Source organism: Panthera leo, chromosome A3 (genome assembly GCF_018350215.1).
Source record: "Panthera leo isolate Ple1 chromosome A3, P.leo_Ple1_pat1.1, whole genome shotgun sequence".
Lineage (NCBI taxonomy): Eukaryota > Metazoa > Chordata > Mammalia > Carnivora > Felidae > Panthera > Panthera leo.
In genome coordinates, this window is record NC_056681.1 from 16,859,519 (window position 1) to 16,879,210 (window position 19,692).

Here is a 19,692-nt window from a genome sequence, read left to right on the forward strand (position 1 = left end):
CCGCCCCACCCCCCAACCTGGAGAAGGGGAGCCAAGGAGCGTCAGACAACGGCCTCACAATGGGTGAAGGGGCGTGCGACCAGAGGAAGAGGCCTAGGGGGGCGTGGGTTCCAATTCTGACCCTGCCTGGCGTAAAGGGCGGCACTGACCAAACCTGCGTTTGGATGACCCTGTTGCCACGGCTGCTAGTGTGACCTGGAGGACATCATTTAATCCTGGCACTAATTTCTCCATTTGTAAAGACTAACCTACTTCATGGCATATAGTTCCTGTTTTGGTGTTACCTTGAGCAAGTCACTGCTTCCCTGTGCTTCAGTTCCCTTGATCTAACTGGAAAGTGGATGTAATAACATACTGCATGCAGATGAAAACAGGGCAACTCTTGGTCCAGCCTAGAGCCGGGGCTCCTCTCCCATACCAAAGGATTTAACCTAATCCCTCGTTTTACAGAAAAAGGACACTGCTGTCCATTTGGCCTACTAAGATCATGACCACAGTCAGACCTCCAGCCTCCTGACTTGGTCCCAATGAGAAAAAGATTCCTAATTAATTGTAGGCAAATTCCCCAAATTGTGATCATCAGATTTAAACCTGGTTTAAATAAACCAGACTTTATTCTGGTTGCCACGCCAACGCATTACATGTGTTCTTCCTTGCTGCAATGTCAATTTTTAATCACATCTCATATTATTGGGAACAGAACTGCATCAGTTGAGGATGCTGGTTGCCATAACAATGTAAGTCTCTTTATACACACCAATACACACACAACCATCCGCTCTTTTTTTCTCTCATCTCTACCCAGACTGCTTGTTCTAGATTTTCCAAAAGGTTTATTTTAGGTATTCAGATTACAAGAAAGTGGTGGAACTACACAAACACATGGCTTCTCAATTACAAATGCATCTTTCAGACAGTGATTCAGACAGACAAGTGGAATCTGAGCCAGCAGGATGCAGGAACGAACAGGAGTTGCTAAGACATTATTCTGCCCATTACCAGTATTTGGTTGGTCCAGATACTTTTGGTGGTCTTGCTTGCTTGAACACCTTCGGGGATGCAGAGCTCCTCCCAAGTTGATGTGATTTGGGGAAGGTTCTCTCACAGAGCCAGCGTTTGTTGTGCTACGCCAGAATGCCCTCAAAAGCAAGTGAGCTAGTCCAATCTTTCCCTCAAGTGACGCCCCCCTTCTATATGTTAATAGCCCCAAGGTTTTCTCCAAGTTAACCTTCCACCCCAGTGGATCCAAATTTGATTGAAATGTTGATAGTAGAAGCATGGAGAAAACTGTTGCGAGCAGCCAACAACTTTCTGTTCCTACAAAATTTAGTTCCCTCTTGGTGCAGTCACTGTGTTTTAGGAAAATCATCAAAACATGCCCTTTATGTAAGTGTGCAAACATCTCTGGTTCTGACAGAAGATTTTACTAACAGGAAGCCCTTTCTAGCATAAACATGCCAAAATCCTAGGTAAAATATTACAAGAAAAAAAGGAAACCAGCAAAGGAGGAAGAAGAGTGAATTCATGGTTGAATTTGCAATAAGGGGAACCAACAGGAGTCAGAAACAAGAGGGAAACAGAGCAATAAGGAAGGGGTGGCCTGGTGTCCTTCTTGTCCTGGAGGCTGTTATTGGATAGACAGGGACCAGCTGCTAAGGACTGGGGTTTCATCACACACTTCGTGGCAGGAGATGGGATCTTAGGTCCAGGTGATACCGGGAGGAGGTACTGAAAAACGCATGAAAAGACCACATCTCCAGACAATGTAATTGTGGGCTCCATAGTGGGAAAGGCAGGGGAGACACAAGTTTCCAAATATGATTAGCTTCAGGTCCTGCTTCCACCAGAGCATGGGTTTTTATTACCCAAAACTTCAGACGTTGACAAAATTTATATTTGGGTTTGGGAACTGAAGCTTCTATTTGTAACCGCTAGGAAAAAACTTGTTTCAGTGAAGCCCAGAGCTTCAGCTATTTCATTTCCTTTACCCTCACGCTGTAAATATCTGAACCTTGTTCTCAACAATTTGTCTTATGATGACCCTGAGGAACCCAACAAAAAAAGAATCAGCTAACCAAGCCATATTCATTTTCTATCAAGGAACAAACTGGTGGCTTAAAACAACACAAATGATCAAAGCCCAAATTGGGTCTCACTGGGTCTCAAGGGGTTTTATTTCCCAGTACCAAGGATTTTTCTCCCCAAGGAATTTACCTTGTCAAGGGGACAAACACCACTTAGGAAAGGTGGACCAAGAACCGAAGTCTATACATGCCATTATTTTGCTTTACTCTGACTCTATCTGCTCCAGGGCATCTTCTGATGTCATTTATCAGATACCTCCATTTAGGCTATGACAGAACACCACAGACTATACTAGGTGACTTACAAAAAAAGCTTATTTCTCACAGTTCTGGAGGCTAGAAAATCCAAGATCAAGGCACTGGCAGATTTCATGTCTAGTGAAGGCCTGCTTCCTGGCTTCACCAACAGTCATCTCCCTGCTCTGTCCTCACACGGCAGGAGGAGCAAGGGATCTTTTATACGGGTGCTAATTCTAATCATGAGGGCGCCACCTTCATGACCTAATTACCTCCCAGAATCCATACCTCCAAATATCATCACATTGGGGATGTTTCTACATGAATTTGGGAGAGATATAAACATTCAGTCCATAGCACGTCATATCCCACAATCAGCTGTTTGGATGAGGTTGGAACTTACCTTCCAATCTCCCTTCTTCCACTCAAGGAACACATTGGTTTTCTGGTACAAACCAGCTACTTGGACAGTGTTGGCCAGGTATGGGGGTGGCAGAGTAGGTGGGCATCTCCCTTAGAAAAGCTTATCTACTGAGAGGCAAAAATAAAGTTCCTTGGTGTACTTATTAACTCAAGAACCTCTCCCTGGCTTTGGACAGGAAATGAAAAAAGTCAACCTTTCAACTTTGCTTTATTTAGCGACATCATCAAGTTAGTGTAAGGTTTTATACTTTATTGAAATACGAAATATTTGTTATCTGTTAAGAAACATGGCACACACTCCAACTGAGTAAATCTGAAGACAATTTAACAAAGGATCTATTTTTAAAGGGATGGGCAGGTTGTTGGAAAATCACAATTGTTAGAGTAAAACCATTGGGGCTAGGAAAGAAAGGGGAGACTGTGGTTACCAGGACTCAGAACAAGAGGGCCATATGTAGCACACTATGCCCTTCAGATGAGGACTACCACCAGCCTGAACCCTACAGAGAGGAGGCTGTGGAAATAGGTGTTTCAATCTCAATCTTTTCGCTCTCTCTCCTTTCCTACTGCTTTTCCCTAATGGCTGAACCTAATCAGAAATCAGAGGGCAAAAGAGTATGTGGACGGAGCCAATAGAGATTAACTTCCTGGGGCTCAGAACAGAGAATGGAGGCGTGGTGGTGTGGGAGGGCCAAATGGAAAGTGTCTATTTGTTCAGGCAAAATGAAATTACTAACCCCCTAAGTTTTTCTTCTTCGTACACAGGTTGGTGGATTTAGGCTGGGCGGTCTCAAGCTGTAGGCTTGAGGCTAACAGGCACCTTCCCTTACCCCGACACCTGTCTCATATCCTAGGACCAGCAGGCTGACAGAGGGATATTATTCTCATAGTCATGGTAGAGATGCAAAAGACCAAGTCCATTTGTGTAAGCATTTAAGCCTTTAGTCATGTTGTATGTTTCCTGTAGCTACAGTAACTAATTACCATAAATTTGGTGACTTATTAAAACAAAAATTTATTACCTTGCAGTTGTGGAGCTCTGAAGTCCAAAATGGGTTTCATTAGTCCAAATGGATTGAGGGGATGTTTAGCCTGGAGAGGACCTTCACAAGGTTAAGCTGTGGGCAGGGCTGTGCTCCCTCCAGAGGCTTTAGAGAACTGTTTTCTTGTCTTGAGGTTCCTTCTGTTTTCAAAGCAACAGCGTAGCATCTTCTGGTGTCTGATTTTGCTTGTTTTCGCATCAGCTTTTTCTGGTCCTTTTACCTTCCAGCCTATTGTGATTACACTGAGCCCGCTTGGATAATCCAGGATAAGCTTCCCATTTCCAGACCTTAATTTAGTCACACCTACAAAGTTCCTTTTACCATGTTAGGTAACATATTCACAAGTTACAGGGTTAGAAGACAGGCATCTTTGGGGAAGGGGAGGGCAGTATCTAGTCTACTAAACATGTCATGCCTACCAAAATTCCACTGGTCAAAATCAAAGGACAGCAGGTACTCTGCTCATTAAGGGAGGATGGGGATACATACACACACACACACACACACACACACACACACACACACACACACACACCTATAAAAGAATCTGGCAAGGCCTTTAAGAAGTATTTACTGAATGTGAGTTTAGACTATTATGACTCGGGTATCATACTGATCATCTTACTATAATCACAGCCACAGCTATCCAGGCTTGAGTTCCTGCTGGGTCCGCAACGGAATGTCATCTATAGCAAAGGTGGATACAAGCTGTAATTTAAGATCTTATTTGTGCATCCCAATTATAATGCTGCTGTGTATGCTACAATCACACTGAAATTTAGGCTCTGAATTTCCTTCTCCCTCTACTCCTATCACCCAGAACAAGAGGACACATTATTTACTTTAAACCCTTCTCTGAAGGTGAAGAGATTCTGCAGGAATACTAAAGTTTCCTCACTCCTTTGCCAGAACTGGCCCAGAATTCAGCTGAACATCTATTAAGGCAGGGAGTCCACATACTACTTGCTTTGCTCTGAGGAGGTTAAAGCAAACCTAGAGTGCTGTTGCTACTAGTGGGACCCATTCTGTAAGGATACTGACAAACCAAATGCAAAACTGATGAACTGAAAAGGGCTGAGTGGATGTTTAGCCTGCAGAAGACCTTCCCAAGAGCAGACAGTACTATGATCTGTGGGGCCTGAGAAAGATCCAACTAGTAGCAATGAACACCCAAAAGTCCAGACTATACTCACAAAATACCATTTCCAAATAAAGATAACCAGAGCTCACTGGAGAAATGGCTGCCTCCAGATCTGAGATTAGAGAGAGGAGCCTGGAAATCTCATCATATTAGAAAGAAAAGAAACTGATAAAGATTATTAGGGTTGCTTCAAATGAACTCATGAGGCAACCTGAGTTGACTTTCATGAACCAAAGACAGAACAAGGCAACATCAATAAGGAGAACTCCAATGGATTAAAAAAAAAAAAAAAAAAAAAAAAAAAGGCGTGTAAAATCATGGTTTGTGGGTTTAATAATAGATTCGGGAAAAGATCATCAATGGCTGCCAATGACAAAAAGATACCCAAGTAGTTTTGGGAAGGAAAACAAAACAGAATCTGATAAAACCTCTAGAATAATGGGTCTCAAGTTTGAATAAGCACCAGAATCACTTGGAAGGCTTATTGTAACACCTATGGCTGGACTCCACTTAGTTTCTGATTCTAGGGTGGGGCTTGAGAAACTCTGTTTTTAACAAATTCCCATATGATGCTGATGTTACTGGGCCAGGCACACTTTGAGACCCATCATATTGTTCTTAGATCTAGTCTAGAACATGCTAAATATCATTAGCATGCAATCAGCAAAATCAAGACTGAAAAACTACTCAATAGTGGCCTTCAAAAAATATACTGCAAGGGACAAGAGAACAAAGAGACTTAGGTCTTTAGTCGTATATAGTGAACGGTCTTCAGCTGGAGTATCTAGGATTTCCTTCAAAATTATCTGGAGGAAATGGACAGACATACATTGTTAAAGCTGAATTAAGTATTCAGGAGTTGGTTCACCATACTATTCTCTAACTGGTGCTTGCAAGCTCATAAAATCAAAGTAACAGCAATATATTTAAATAGTATACTCAAGGCTGTTCATGAATAGCTAAAGAGTAGCAGTGGTCACTTAATCAGATACTTGGGCACCATAATCAGCAACTGTGCTTTGCCTACCTTTTCCTCAATTGGCTAGGAAAGAAAGTATTAGGGTTTGACTACACAATATTTTAGTCCATGAAGTGACTGTGCCAATGTTTTGATAACAGCATTTACCCCCACAACAATACTAGAGGGCATGGTTTTACACAAGAGAACATAGCTTATTTTCTATGGAATCTATTAATCTCTCCTCTATTTAAAGTAGCCTCCTGCTCCCTTTTTGGCCCTGGGCTAGGAGAACCACACTCCAGCTTTCAGTGGTAATGGTGTACTCTCTGATGCTATCCAAGCTCTCCCCTTCAGCAGCTCTTAAACTTGAATATTAGCTCCTTCTCTCCCTAAAAACAAAAACCCCTTTTCTTAACTTTATTTATAAGACAGTCTATTCACAGGAAGTACTGCCTTACAGGTTATTACAAGATGACTGGACATGATGAGCTGAAGATAATCTCATTCTTGTGATATTCCTGCTAAAAATGCAATGAGGAGACAGCAGACAAACCCAAATTGAGGCCAATTCTACAAATAACTGTCCTCTACTTTTCAAAAATGACAAGGCCAAGAAAAAGGCTGAGGACGTGGTCCAGATTAAAGGAGACTGAAAAGCCATGACAACAAAACGTGGCAAATGATCCTGAACCAATAGAAAAAAAAGACAAAGAATTATTAGTGGTCAACTAATGAGACAGATCTATGGAGCATGGATTAGACAACAGTACTTTATTGATGTTATTTTTGGTACGCACTGTAGTTTAACAGAGAATGTCCCATTCCTAGGAATTAGTTTTTAAGGAAAAAACAGCAAGATGTCTCTAATTTATTTTCATGATTCAGGAAAAAAATTTTTGTAAATGAAACAAAGTATAATTAGTGATGGGAAAAGGGTATACAGTTTTTTGTACAAGATTTTTCTGTTTATCAAAATTACTTAAAAAGTCTATTCATTCTCTACTCTCTGAGCCTTCCTTAATCTGAGCGCTTTTCACTAGGAGGAATTATCTGACATTGTTTTTTGTTTTTCTTTAACGCTTTAGGGCTGTTAAGAACTGAACCAGGATGTAAAGCCTGCCTCTGCTAATAAATCATGTTAATTCCATGATTTCCTCAGAAATGATATTGAAAATGGGTATAAACGAGTGTCAACAGTAAATAAAAACTTAATTACTAAGTTTCCTAGTGTCTGAGCTGTAATACTCAGTACCACCTGCTTTTGCAAAATTCCAATGAGCTCTGATGAGACTACCCGGGAAATACCAGTTCTTTTAGATTTACATCTCCAGAAGGATATACAAGAAACTAGTGTTCCTGGCTTCTTCCATGGGGTCAAAGGTGAAATTTGCCACCTTAACCTTTTTAGATCTCTCAATTTTTGACTCCTTTCTATTCAAGTATAAAAGGCTAATCACTTAAGTACTATACTGAGGGCCCATCTGTAGGGTTGCTGTAACCTAGCCAAGCAAATCTAAACAAGCTATTAAGGACCTAGATCAATTACACAATTGCATCAACTCATCCTTTTGGCAAATGGAAACCTGGTGTTAAACCTACATAGATCCATCTTATTCAAGATGTGGTCATTGCCTCAAAAAGTTCAAAATTTAATGTGTAAATTGGTAATTAGTAGGTACCAAACCATGTAAAAAAAACTTTATCGTTTGATATTGAACATTAAAAATAGTATTTTTCATTCCTGCTACACAAGCCAAGGGATTAAATGGAACAATGAGGATACTGAACAAGTATGCTTACTATATATCCACTCAGGAGTATACTAGTCAGCCATTTAAAATAGCAGATCTTAGTAAAAGCAAACTGCAGAACACCACTCACGGTAAGGACTAACAGCTTATTGGGAAGAATAGGTTTTATGATCAAATAATTCTGGGGAGTGACAGATACTGTTAACGGCAGCTACCTTAGCCAGTGAGCTCTAAAGAAAAGATACCTTATATTCCCAAGTATATATTAATTTTGCAATTAAAATTAAGTCAAAACTTAAGAACAAAACATCCAACAGCCATAGGACTGAAATTGGATAAAGTCAGAAAACTGCCTTCTGAAAACAAGGTAAATAATAAAAATTTGAGGTTTCCTAAATGTAAACTGCCGAAGTTTAGAGTGCTCCAAGTCTAAATTAAGGAAATTAGGTTAAGAACTTTGGAAAAGGTGATTAAAGCTTCCTGGTTTACCTGAAAAATACGTCACAGAAAATGCTCAAACCACTATTAAGGTAACAGGTAAATTTTATGTGAAAACAAAGCAAGACAATACAAAAAAGTTTCATATGGTTAATCCTTCACAACAGCAGATAGTACTTATTATGGCTATTACATGTCATATGACATGTTCCTGATATTAACCTCAATTTTTAAAAAAAGATTTTAAGTAATCTCTACACCCAACATGGGGCTCAAGCCATAAACCCCAAGGTCAAGAGTCTATGCTCCACTGATGGGGCCAGCCAGGTTTCCTGATCATCATCTTTAATCTCCACAACTCATGGCTTGTCCTTGCCAATTTCATGGATGACATTAAAGCACAACGACTCGCCCAAGATAAACCATCCACTATGTCGATCCTAAAACAGGTCTCTGAGGAACTGAAAAGCCCTTTTCCTCATACTCAAGTCAGGAATGGCTTGCCAACTGGCAACTCTAGTTGAAAAATCATTTACCAAATATTTGGTACTAAGTGGGAATACACAATAAATCCAAAACCAGCAACCCTCAGTAAGCATTTTATTGAGGAGATAAAGCATAAAGTAGGTTAACAAAGTGGGGAAAAGAAGATACCAAGATGAAAGGTAGTAACAACACAGGACTGGAACGTAAATCACAGGAACTGGTAGGACTCAAATTGGCCTTAAAGGCACTATGGCGTGTCAGTCAACACTATCAGGTAAAAAGAAAGGGGAATCAAGATGTTGCTCATTTCTATTTTTGCGCTCAGTTTAATACTCTATCTAGCCAAGGATTTACACATGGCATGTTGCAGACTCTCAGATTCTACTGATAAGTTAGCAAGGAACTAATAAACATTTCAGCAGTCAACTCTGTTCTCAAGTGGGCCAGTGTTATAGTGGTTTAGGTATATCCAATGACATTGAGGTCCACAGGGATAGAATAGGACTAGATTCTCAATAAGTTGGTCTTTGCTATTACCAGGAAACTTTTATGGGCGTAGGCACTTACCCATATAATTACCCACTTTGGGGGCAAGCAAGCTAACAACGTAGGTAAACCTGCCCATTACCATGTGAGGTTAGACTAACACAAGAAAGCCCAGTTGAAAGATGTTTTACACTTTTACAAAGTCAAATTTCACACTGCAATATTCCCCCCTCCTTCCTTTTTAAAAGGCTGTGGTTTTAAAAGCTTTTGTTCTTTCCCTGAAAACGAGAAAACTTTGGTCAAAGCCAATTCTTAAACCAACTTGTTCTTTAACCAAATTTCGAAAGGCAGCTGGAGATGTGCCTCTTCGTGAATTGTAACTTCTGTTCTTTCAAGTAGGAAAATAACTACAATCACAGACACTAGTGTCTTCTTTCAAATTCTGAAGTTTATACTGGGAAAAAACCCATTTCTTGTGAATATCTAAACTTTAAAACAGTATGAGAGTAAAGAAAAGAAAATAAGGTCATGGAAGAAGCATCAGCCTTTTGGGGCACTATTTTCCTAAGAGTAGGCTCTAAAATTTTCTAACAGGAAGCTCAGAAATTTCTGAATAACAAATCTTTCTATGCACTAGCAAGTACTCCTCCCAGCTACTCTGGGATTTTTGACACCTAAATCTTTGACTCAATTTTCTCAAGCAGCCTCATCTCAGGTATGCCTTCTGGATTATTGGAACCTACAAACCAACTCTAGATTATCATGCTTTTTAGTCACATCTGTGGCATGATGAGCACTATGCCACTATGCCCCACTATAGTACAATCCAGTCCTTGACACCTTACGCAGTGACAGATCCTAGAAGATAATAAAGCGGAGTGAAACAATCTGTATCTTGGTTTCAAACCAAGATTAATGAGTGCTTTTAAATGGAATTAAAGTATCTGAACATAAAGATAGAGGGTAATTCATTTCTCAAATTGCAACTTCAACTAATTAGGTTTATAGATGCATGGACCCATTGGTTATCCAGTAACTCCTACAAATTTGCAGTATAATTTGGCTTCCACAGCATATATTAAAGTACAGAAAATTTAGAGGTTACCCATGTAAATTCTTTTCAAGCCCACCATATGCTGTAAAGTTACAAGGATGATCTAATCAATTATCACATAACCCCATCAACCATTAACGACTGATGGCTGGGTGGAATTTCACTCTAATCAGCAACCAATTTTACCAAGCAACCTGTTAAGTGCCTGTTAAATATAATAGTCTTCCAGCTGAAAATGCAGTATTTGCTTTTCTACTTTGAACAAGAATATGCTAAATTTCCAATCAAAGAAAGGCTACTTCCATTTTCATACAACAAACACTAAAGACCATGGAACCATATTCTAACAAAACACTAATTACACTGACCATTTCTCCATAAAGTGGGATTACCAGGCTAAACGGGTTCTCAAGTATTAAGAACTACTTCTTCAAGAGTTCAATTAAATTTAAGTTGAAAAGTTTTCATCATTTAAAATCCACTAACTTAGGCAAAATCGTATAATAGACGGACCACGAAATACCTTTTAAACTCAAAGGGGCAGATAGGACTTTGGCAAATTTGATTAACAGCACAAAATGTTATCCAAATCCAATAATTTATTGCTGGTCTGAGGCTTGCCTTCTTTTACACTTTGAATTTACATCGTTTCCACAAAGAGTAGATTACCAATATTTAAAGGAATTTAATAGTGACCTATTCAGTAAGGCAATTATCTTGGTAGCAAATTTTTATTGAAATCTTACATAACTCAAGCTTATAAAAAGCCAACATAATTGAAAATTGGGTTCTCCCTCTAAAGCCTTAGGTATTCAAAGCTTGAAACGGTTAATTTAAAAGTAAGCAAACAAAACAACAAAACCCCTGCAGCAGATCCTGCTGAAATACTTAAAAAAAATCTAAATGAGCTTAATCTTTACAAAAGTTATTTTAGCTCAAAAGCTATAAAATCAAAGTTATCTTAATTCTACAAAGAAGGGAGAGGATCTTTGACTTCATGCCACCATTTCTTTAGAACCTCATCTTTTTCATCAAATTTGGCCACAAATCAAATTTCTGTGTGCCCCTGTTTTCAGGAGATTCCTCTTGCAAAGAGGCCAAGTACAAACATGGAAGAGTAACTGCTTAAGCAAGTAGGAAAGTGTTCCATAATAGTGTGCAAAGAATGTAGAGTTCTAAGTTAATCTCTGGAACTCGATCTGGACCGTGACCTCGACTTTGAACGAGATCTAGAACGGGATCTTGAAGCTCTTTTTGGTGGAGGGGACACAGAACGTGCCTTTGAGGGTGGAGCAGGTAGGGGTGAATTTGAACGAGACTGGCTCCTTGATCTAGATTTTGACTTTATATCACCTTTTCCATTTTCTTTGGGGGAACGAGATCGAGAACGAGACCTGCTTCGAGATTTCTCATACTCCTTAGATCTGCTTCGAGAGCGTGAACGGGAGCCCCGATCAGACTTGGGCTTAGATTTGCTTTTTGATCTGGATTTCCTGCCTTTTGATCGAGAACGTGATCGACCTTTGCTCCGAGACCTGGATCTGGACAAGAAGAGCCAGATTTTTTTCTCAATACCTTGCCAGAACATACAAATAGAGTAACATTCAGAAAAAAAGATCTAACAGCTCATTATTTACCTGGAGCGACTTTTTGAGATACTTCGAGATCTACTGCGGCTGCTCCTGCGACTCCTACTTCGTGACCTTCTTCTAGACCGTGACCTATAACAAAAGATGCAATAAAAAACATTAATCTCATATCTCAACACAAACTTTTGTGTCATTGACAAAAAACAGTAAACAAAATATAATTTCTTACCATAAATTAAGTCCACCTTAAAACATTGAAAAGAACCTCAATGATGCACAACACAAAAGAGACTACATACTGAACTTTCAGTTAAGCATCAATTGAAATACTGCTGCTTGAATTTTTTCTTTGCTCTTAGCAAATATGGTTTCTTTTCCTTTCCCTGTATTTCAACAAATTACCTTGATCTGCTTCCAGAGTAAGACCGCCTGTGGCTCGTTCGTGGTTTATCCTCAATGAGCCTGATATTTCTGCCATTTATTTCTGTACCATCCAGTTTATCCAAAGCACGCTTCATGTCAGAGTAGGAACGAAACTCAATCACGCCTTCGTTTGTGCGTTCTTTGTGAGCATCCGCATAGGTTACTTCACCTGCTTGTCTCATGAAATCCTAAAGAAGCAACAAGATTAAACTCAGAAATGTAATGAAAAAAATCTACGTACTGTACTGGATTCTCAGAAATTTAAGAAAAAAGTGAAGCAAAAGCCTACCTTTTAAACATTAGCCATATCGTTTTTTTTTTTTTAATTTATTTTGAAAGAGAGCACACACACGGGTAGGTGGAGCAGCAGAGAGAGAGCGAGAGAGGATCCCAAGCAGGCGCCGAGCTATCAGCGCGGAGCCCGGATGTGGGGCTCAAACCCACCCAACTGTGAGATCATGACCTGAGCTGAAATCAAGAGTCAGATGTTTAACTGAGCCACCCAGGTGCCCCAGCCGTATCATTTTTATCTCAAATTATAGCACATACCTTTAAATCTTGCCAACTGCAACGACTAGAAAGATTTTCTACAATAAGCCTGAATTCTGTACGAACAGGTGGTCCATATTTGTCTCTGCCAGAGGTTCTCCGACTGCTGTATCCACCTCCACCACCTTTATCACATGAAGAGAATAATTAGATGCTTTGTAATGACAGGGATGCATGTTTTTTGAAAGTTAGTACAAACATATCAACTTTTATTTACTGGAGTAGGACTTTGCTATTATACTGCTAAACCTTCGATACAGTTGTGATTTGCCATAAATTAAATTAAGGGCAAGTCAAATAGACTAAATCCAACTAAACTTCTCCTACAATCTGTTAGAGAGTGACTGCTCCTTTATTCGATTTACCTCGCTAAGTTTTATTTTACAGAACATTGTAAAATATAAAACTTAACTGATTACATGCATTTCTACATTTTACAAAAATGTTTACTAGTTACACTAAGTACTTACATCACAGTGTGAGGTTTTTGGTGGTGGTTTGGCCACAAAACACGCAAGGTAACAGTCACCTAGTTCAGATTAACCAGTTTTGTCTAACCCTTGGAATCCTCACCATCACCCTGCGTCTAATGGCAAAAGGCTGCTGTCGTCATGGCTTCCGGTAAGGTCAGCCAAAGGGTCATAGGGCAAGGGTCACACAATGTATGGAAAAGCCAAGGCCAATCAGGAAAGGCAGTCATCTTAGCCTCAGTGGACACAGCCTCAGCCCCATTGGTCACTTTCAAATTGAAACATCAAGGACTTGTTAAAAAGTTTGAATTCAACATGCAACAATTTCAACATCAAACATTTAACATAACCAAACCCCTCCCACCTCCTCCCAGTAACATGCCCCAAATAATTCAAATGCAGCATAAAGCTTATTTAAATCTGTGTGGTACTATACCACATTAGTTAAAAATAGTATTTTCTTTGGCCCCCGCCAATTTCAATAACTCTAAGACCTAAACTTAAAACTCCTCCCCTTACCCCGTCCCCACCCCACCCCACCTCCACCCCAGCCTGCCCTCAAACTTCTACTCTAAAACATTCACATTTCTAGCTAAAGCACTGTCAGGTAAGCAAGGGGATACAACAAATACTGCCATCCCTCACTTCCTCTGTGGGCAGAGCCCACGACAGTGCTGACAGGGGCCCAAGCCACCCCCCGCCCCCAACTTAGCAAAAAAAAAAAAACAACAACAAAAAAAACCCCCCACAACAACAAAATTAAATATATAAGCCCCAAAACAGCCCAACCCTGGCTAGCCAAACCCACAACCCAATCCCCGCGCTCCGGCGTCCCGTAGCTGTCCCGGGCAGGCGTGAAGGCAGCGGCGCCCGTGGACACTGGAGCCAGTGGACCCCTGCCACCGCGCCTGCCCGGGCTGGGAGGCCCCACCCCGCCCACCCTAAGCCTGCGCCCGCCCCCCAGGATCCCAAGGACGCGGAGCGCGCGGGGGTGGGACTCACTGCGGCTTCCGTAGCTGTAGCCGTCGCGATCGCGGCGCGGGCCCCGGGCGTGCTCCACGATCACGCGCTCGCCGCAGAGCTCTTTGCCGTTCAGTTCGTAAACGGCGTCGTCGGCGTCGCGGGAGTCCTCGAACTCCACGAAGCCGTACCTGGGGGCGGTGCGAGAGCCGGGAACCGGCAGGCGACGTTAGGCCGGGGGCGCGCACGCCCGCGCGCCCACCCTCCGCGCGCGCTCCCGCGACCCCGCGCCGCCGCCATTTTGAAGGCCCTGCCACGCGGCGCCGCGGCCTGGGCCATCTTCTGTCCAGCGGACCCCGCCGCCGCCAGACCCAGAACACTGCGGACGGACGCGGGTTCCCAGGCCGGACTCACCCATTTTTGAGGTCTATTTCGAGGAGACGGCCATAGCCGCTAAAAAAGCGCTGGATGTCCTTTTCCCGGACGTTGTAGCTAAGGCGTCCTATGTAGACGCGCGGCATGTCTGTGGCGGGCGAGGGGCCCGAAGGCTGGCGTCGAACGGTTGACCGCAAAGCAGGAGCCGCGGTGCGGGTGCGGGGACGGCGAGAGCCCGAACACGCGCCTCACACCGCAGCGGCGGCCGAGTCCAGCCACACAATGGTGCGCGCGCGCCAGAGCTGCACTATAAGGGAGGGCGAGCTGGGGGCGGGGCCAGCGCGTGGCGTCAGCGCGCAGCACGTACCCTCCCGCTCTGGAGCCCAGGTCTCGGGGGTGACTTGCAGGTCCACTTCCGCGAGGTTTTGGGGAAGTGCAGTTCTGCTCGCTTACACAATTTTCCCCACCCATCATTGTAAACGTAGTTTCCCGTCGTCGAGCCACAGACTTGTCTTCTAATTTGTACTTTTTAAAAAACCTCCTTGGTGTGATCTCTCCGGGACAGGAGTTTGGGAGGCAGTCCCGGAGGACTCCCGGTTTTCATTGGTTCCTGATGTTGTCGTTAATAGGACTCTGTGGTCTCTGATTGGCTCCTTAAAGCGAGGCTGCGAATTTCCTCCGCTGATCGGCTCACGCTCCGCTCGGCGGGCAACGCGCGCTCCGACTCCTGATTATCCCGTTTCACCTAATCCGAGGTTTACCCTCCGGAGTGGTGGTGACCCGCACGGTTTCGCGTTACGAGCATACAGCCTTGCTGGCCTCTATCCCTGGTGGTCTCACAGCTATCATCGGCCTTGACCCCCTCGCTGCCCGTCCCCCTCCATGGGTCTTTTCTTGAAACACTGGCAAGTCACCTGTAGATTGCTGTGTACGTGGTAATTCCACTCTCGCTGTGGGTGCTCCCAAAGGGAGTACGACCGAGGTCTCTGGCCCAAGAAAGTTAAGACCTGGCAGCCCTCCTACACAGGTGCTCTCTTTTTCTCCTCCTCATGGAGAGTCCCGTGAACCAACAGGTTGGAAGCCCCCGTGTATTCGATAGAAATATACTTTTTTTTTTTTTTTTTTTTTTTTTTTTTTTTTTTAGTATTTCATTGGACATGCCTTTTAAAGCTGGAGAACTACATGAAAACCCCGAAGGAGTAAGTTTAAGTGGAGAGCAGAAAGCCCTAGTGTACTCTGAAATTTGACTACAGGAAAGGAGACTGGGAACGAGGGAGTAGAGAGGTGGGGAAAGACGGGATAGCACGGTGTTACAGAAGCCAAGAGAAGAAACAGTATCGGTGAGATAACACTGGCTGTTCAGGCATTTCCGAATATTCCATTTCTTTTTGAGCGGTTCAACCTTGATATTCTTTAGCTGGTTGAGACAGGGCGATTTGGCCTTCCAGGGAACTTTTAGCAAAGTGTAGAAGCAAACTGATTATTACGACAGGGGGAGAAGTGTTAATGCTGGCATCTAGCGGTAAAGGCTAGATAGTGCTTAAAAGTTAAATACAACACAATAATATAGATCTATAAAAATTCGTGGGATATAGTAATTAGGGAAAAGAAAATTCAACAGTGCGACATTTTTTCACTCCTCAAATTGTCACTATTTTAAAAAATGTTAAAATTCATTATATGGGAAGAGGTGCATCAGGAAATGGCGCTGATACAGTGTCGGTTGGACTGAACATTCTATTTGGGAAGGTAATGGGGTAGTACTTACTAAAAGATGAATATAGGCAATGGGGTGTCACCTTCTGTCTTTGCAGTTAATGTGCCCAAAGAGAAAGATGCAGCTAACATCATCCTTTGCTTCCTCTAACCTCTCCCCAAAGGCCAATGGCTACTTTTGTTTGTTTGTTTTCTTGTTTGTTTGTTTTTTTTGTTTAAGTTATCTCTGTGTCCTATGTGCAGCTGGAACTCACTACTCCCAGATCAAGAGTCACACGCTCCATGGACTGAGCCAGCCAGGCGCCCCCCAGTGGCTACTCTTAACAAAAAACCATTAACCCACCAACTACAGAAGACAGTCTCAAATGATCATCATTGAAGGTACTGTTGGGCCATCAGCATTCTGTAGAGTCTTGTTGATGATCTAACTCACCTCTGTTGATATTTTGGAAGAAAGACTCAAGGGAGAAATGGTGGATGTATAGCACAGGAGGCCACTTCTTTTAGATACCTACAGTTGTGGCAGATAAAGATCACTATTGCTGATTCTAAAATTGTGGAGGTAACTGCAGAAGTCTGTCAGCAAGAGAGAGTGGCCTCAGTCTGATCCAAAAGAGAGTTAATAACTTTGAATCCATCCATAAATACCCAGATTGTAAAGGATAGTTTAGAGCACGCATTGTTGTGGTTTTCAATCCCAAGTACCATGTGATTTGAAGTGGGTATAAACTGAATTGTGATAGGTTTTGCTATATTATGTCTGGAAAACTTAGCATTCCAGAAGCTGTCATCTTGAATGGACTTGGGTTGAACTTGGCAACTCAAGTGTGTTTACATGGAGTGGAGTGAATGTATGCAGGTGTTGCTGTAGAGATGGAATTCAGAAATGGAAATTGTCAGGGACAGAGTTTGAAAGAAATGTGAATCAGATGATTGAAAGAGCTCGGAAGTGATGAGATTAAAGGTACATTTCAATTGCGGTATTGGATTAAATGTTGCCAAGCTAATCCAAACCTTTTTGAAAAACATGTGTACAGGGTTCATCTAGATAGGGTTTTTCAACCTAAGCACTACTGACATTTGGGGCCAGGTAATTTTCTGTTGTGGGGGCTGTCCTGTGCACTGCAGGATGTTTAGCAGTGTTCCTGGCTGGCATCTACCTGTTAGACACCAGTAGCTCTTTCCCTCCCCCCAGCTGTGACAACTAAAAATAGATTGAGTGAAGAGGATTAAGAGGTACAAGCTTTCAGTTATAAGTCGTGGAGATGAAAAGTATAGCACAGGGAATATGGTCAATAGTATTGTAATGATATGGTGTGGTGACAGATGGTGACCACACTTAAGGTGGTGAACATTGAGTGATGTATAGTTTTTGGATCAATCTGTTGCACACCTGAAGCTAATATAACATTGTATGTCGATTATAATTCAATAAAAAAAATTGGGGGGTTAACAAAATGTTTTGAAATGTTGACAAATGTCTGCTAAAGCATAGAATTGACACCTAAGGTGTTGCTTGTGACAGTGAGGGGATGTGTGTCACTGAGAATGGGCTTCCCTTGTGTTCTGAGTATTCAAGGAGTAACCAGAATTTTCAGCAAAAGTGGAAGGATAATGAGGTTTCACCACCCAAGAAGACTGGGGAGGATACCATGGTGGCTCAGTCTGTTGATATTGGACTCTTGATTTTGGCTCAGGTCATGATCTCACAGTTCGTGTGTTTGAGCCCTGTGTTGAGCTCTGGTAGTGTGGGACCTGCTTTGGATTCTCTCTCTCCCTCTCTCTGCCCCTCCTGCTCTCCCTCTCTCTCTCTCTCTCTCTCAAAGTAAATAAATAAACATTAAAAAAAAAAGAAGACTGGGGATATACTGAACTATTTACATATCTGGTGTCATCTGAGCAATATGACAAGAAAATGTAAGGCTCTGAGTATAATTAACTGTGAACATATAATTTTTTTTTTCTTTCTCAATACATGAATTTGAGCCCACAGCATCCAAGCACATGCCTGGTATAATGCTTACATTAAGAACCTACAAATAAATAAACTCTATTAATGTCAAGTGGAAAAAATGCACAGAGGGGACCCAAGATATAAATCTGTGAGTTTGTTACATACTAGATGAAACCCCCCAAAAAAGTAGATGGAGAGCAGAAGAAAATTCAGAACTATGCCCTGGGGGACTGTATTAACTCCTATGTGTAATCTGTATGGCTGCTGTAACAAATTACCATCAACTCAAGGGTTGAAAGCAACACAAATTTATTAGCTTGCAGTTCCAGAGGGCAGGAGTCAAGTGGTTCACTGGGTTAAAATTGGTGTCAGCCCGGCTGCACTCCTTCTGAAGGCTCTAGGGGAGCATCTGTCTCATTGCCTTTTCCAACTTTTAGAGACTGTCTGCATTCTTTGGCTTGTGGTTCCTTCCTCCATCGTTGAAACCATGAATTTTGGTTGAGACCTTCTTGCATCCAGTTACTCTGACCCTGACCTCTGCTTCCATTGTCAGATCTCCTCTGATGCTGAGCTTCTTGCTTTCCTCTTATAAGTCCCTCGCCCCCACCCCCACCCCCACCCCCAGCCGTGATTACATTGGGCCCACTTGGATACTCCAGGATACACTCTCCATCCGAAGATCCTTGACCTAATCACTTCTGCAAAGTTTCTTTTGCCACGTAAGTAAAGTAACATCTTAAATTCTAGGGATTAGGACATGCACATCTTTGGTGGGGACACTATTCTGCCTGCCAGAGGGACTCTGAAACTTAAATACAGGAAAGGAGACTGGGAAGGGAGATAGGGAAAGAAACCAAAGAATACAGTGTCACAGAAGAAGCCAAGAGAGGAAAGGGTCTCAAGGAGATGGTGACCTTCGACAAACAGAAAGTTCACGAGGCTTTGACCCAGCCACCGTACTCCTAGAAATCTTTTTGACAAGAGGATTGATTTGTAAAACCTTAGGCCCTAAGATGATATTCTAGCAGTGGAATACTCTAATCACTAAAAAGAATGTTAGATTTATCGATTTGACAAATACTTATTGTGTGCCCTCTGTGTGCCAGCCACTGCTCTTGGCATTGGGAATACAACAGGGGAGCTATGCATCAGGGTTTGTAAACACACCTTAGGCCAAATCGGGCCTGCCACCTGTTGTGTAAGTAAAGTTCTGGTGGAACACAGCCATTCACTCACGTATACCGTGTCTGCTCTTCAACCACAACAGCAGTATTGAGTAGTTGCAGTAGAGACGGTCTCCCGCAGAGTCTCAAATATTTAATAGCTGGGTCTTCACAGAAAATGTTTGCCTACCCCAACCCCTGATATAGACTTATAGAGATGCTCATGGTATGTTGTTAAGTGAGAAAGGCCAGGGTTAATATATGCATGATTTCATTTTTTTAAACAACAATAACCTTCTCAACCTCCCAAGCCCCAACACGTTATATGAGTATGCATGTGTATGTGCGGTTGGACTTGTGGTTGTCTCTCAGCATCAGTGAGGTTAGGT

At 42.3% G+C, this 19,692-nt stretch overlaps 1 protein-coding gene and 1 long non-coding RNA gene across 7 annotated transcripts in view; one reads left to right on the top strand and one right to left on the bottom strand.

Moving 5' to 3' along the window:
- Positions 1–10,683: 10,683 nt before the first annotated feature.
- SRSF6 (serine and arginine rich splicing factor 6) lies at positions 10,684–14,754 on the bottom strand. Its single transcript, XM_042930942.1, has 6 exons — positions 14,510–14,754; positions 14,138–14,286; positions 12,666–12,790; positions 12,096–12,304; positions 11,742–11,825; positions 10,684–11,645 (listed from the first exon to the last, which is right to left on the bottom strand). The coding sequence occupies exons 1-6, from the start codon at positions 14,614–14,616 to the stop codon at positions 11,285–11,287; spliced, it is 1,035 nt and encodes a 344-aa protein (XP_042786876.1). The 5' UTR covers positions 14,617–14,754; the 3' UTR covers positions 10,684–11,284.
- Positions 14,755–14,840: 86 nt separating this feature from the next.
- Positions 14,841–19,692, top strand: part of LOC122215525 — a 103,929-nt gene continuing 99,077 nt past the window's right edge. For all 6 annotated transcript variants that reach the window (XR_006200411.1, XR_006200413.1, XR_006200417.1 and 3 more), the window contains exons 1-3: positions 14,841–15,497; positions 15,615–15,669; positions 16,430–16,567. This is a non-coding gene — a long non-coding RNA (uncharacterized LOC122215525). The remainder of the gene's footprint in view (positions 15,498–15,614; positions 15,670–16,429; positions 16,568–19,692) is intronic.

Coding starts and splice junctions, on each gene's coding strand:
- SRSF6 (XM_042930942.1), bottom strand. CDS start 14,616: ATGCCGCGCGTCTACATAGGACGCCTTAGCTACAACGTCCGGGAAAAG. Junction 14,287..14,509: donor GAAATAGACCTCAAAAATGG/GTGAGTCCGGCC, acceptor CACCGCCCCCAG/GTACGGCTTCGTGGAGTTCG. Junction 12,791..14,137: donor CTACAGCTACGGAAGCCGCA/GTGAGTCCCACC, acceptor CATGTGATAAAG/GTGGTGGAGGTGGATACAGC.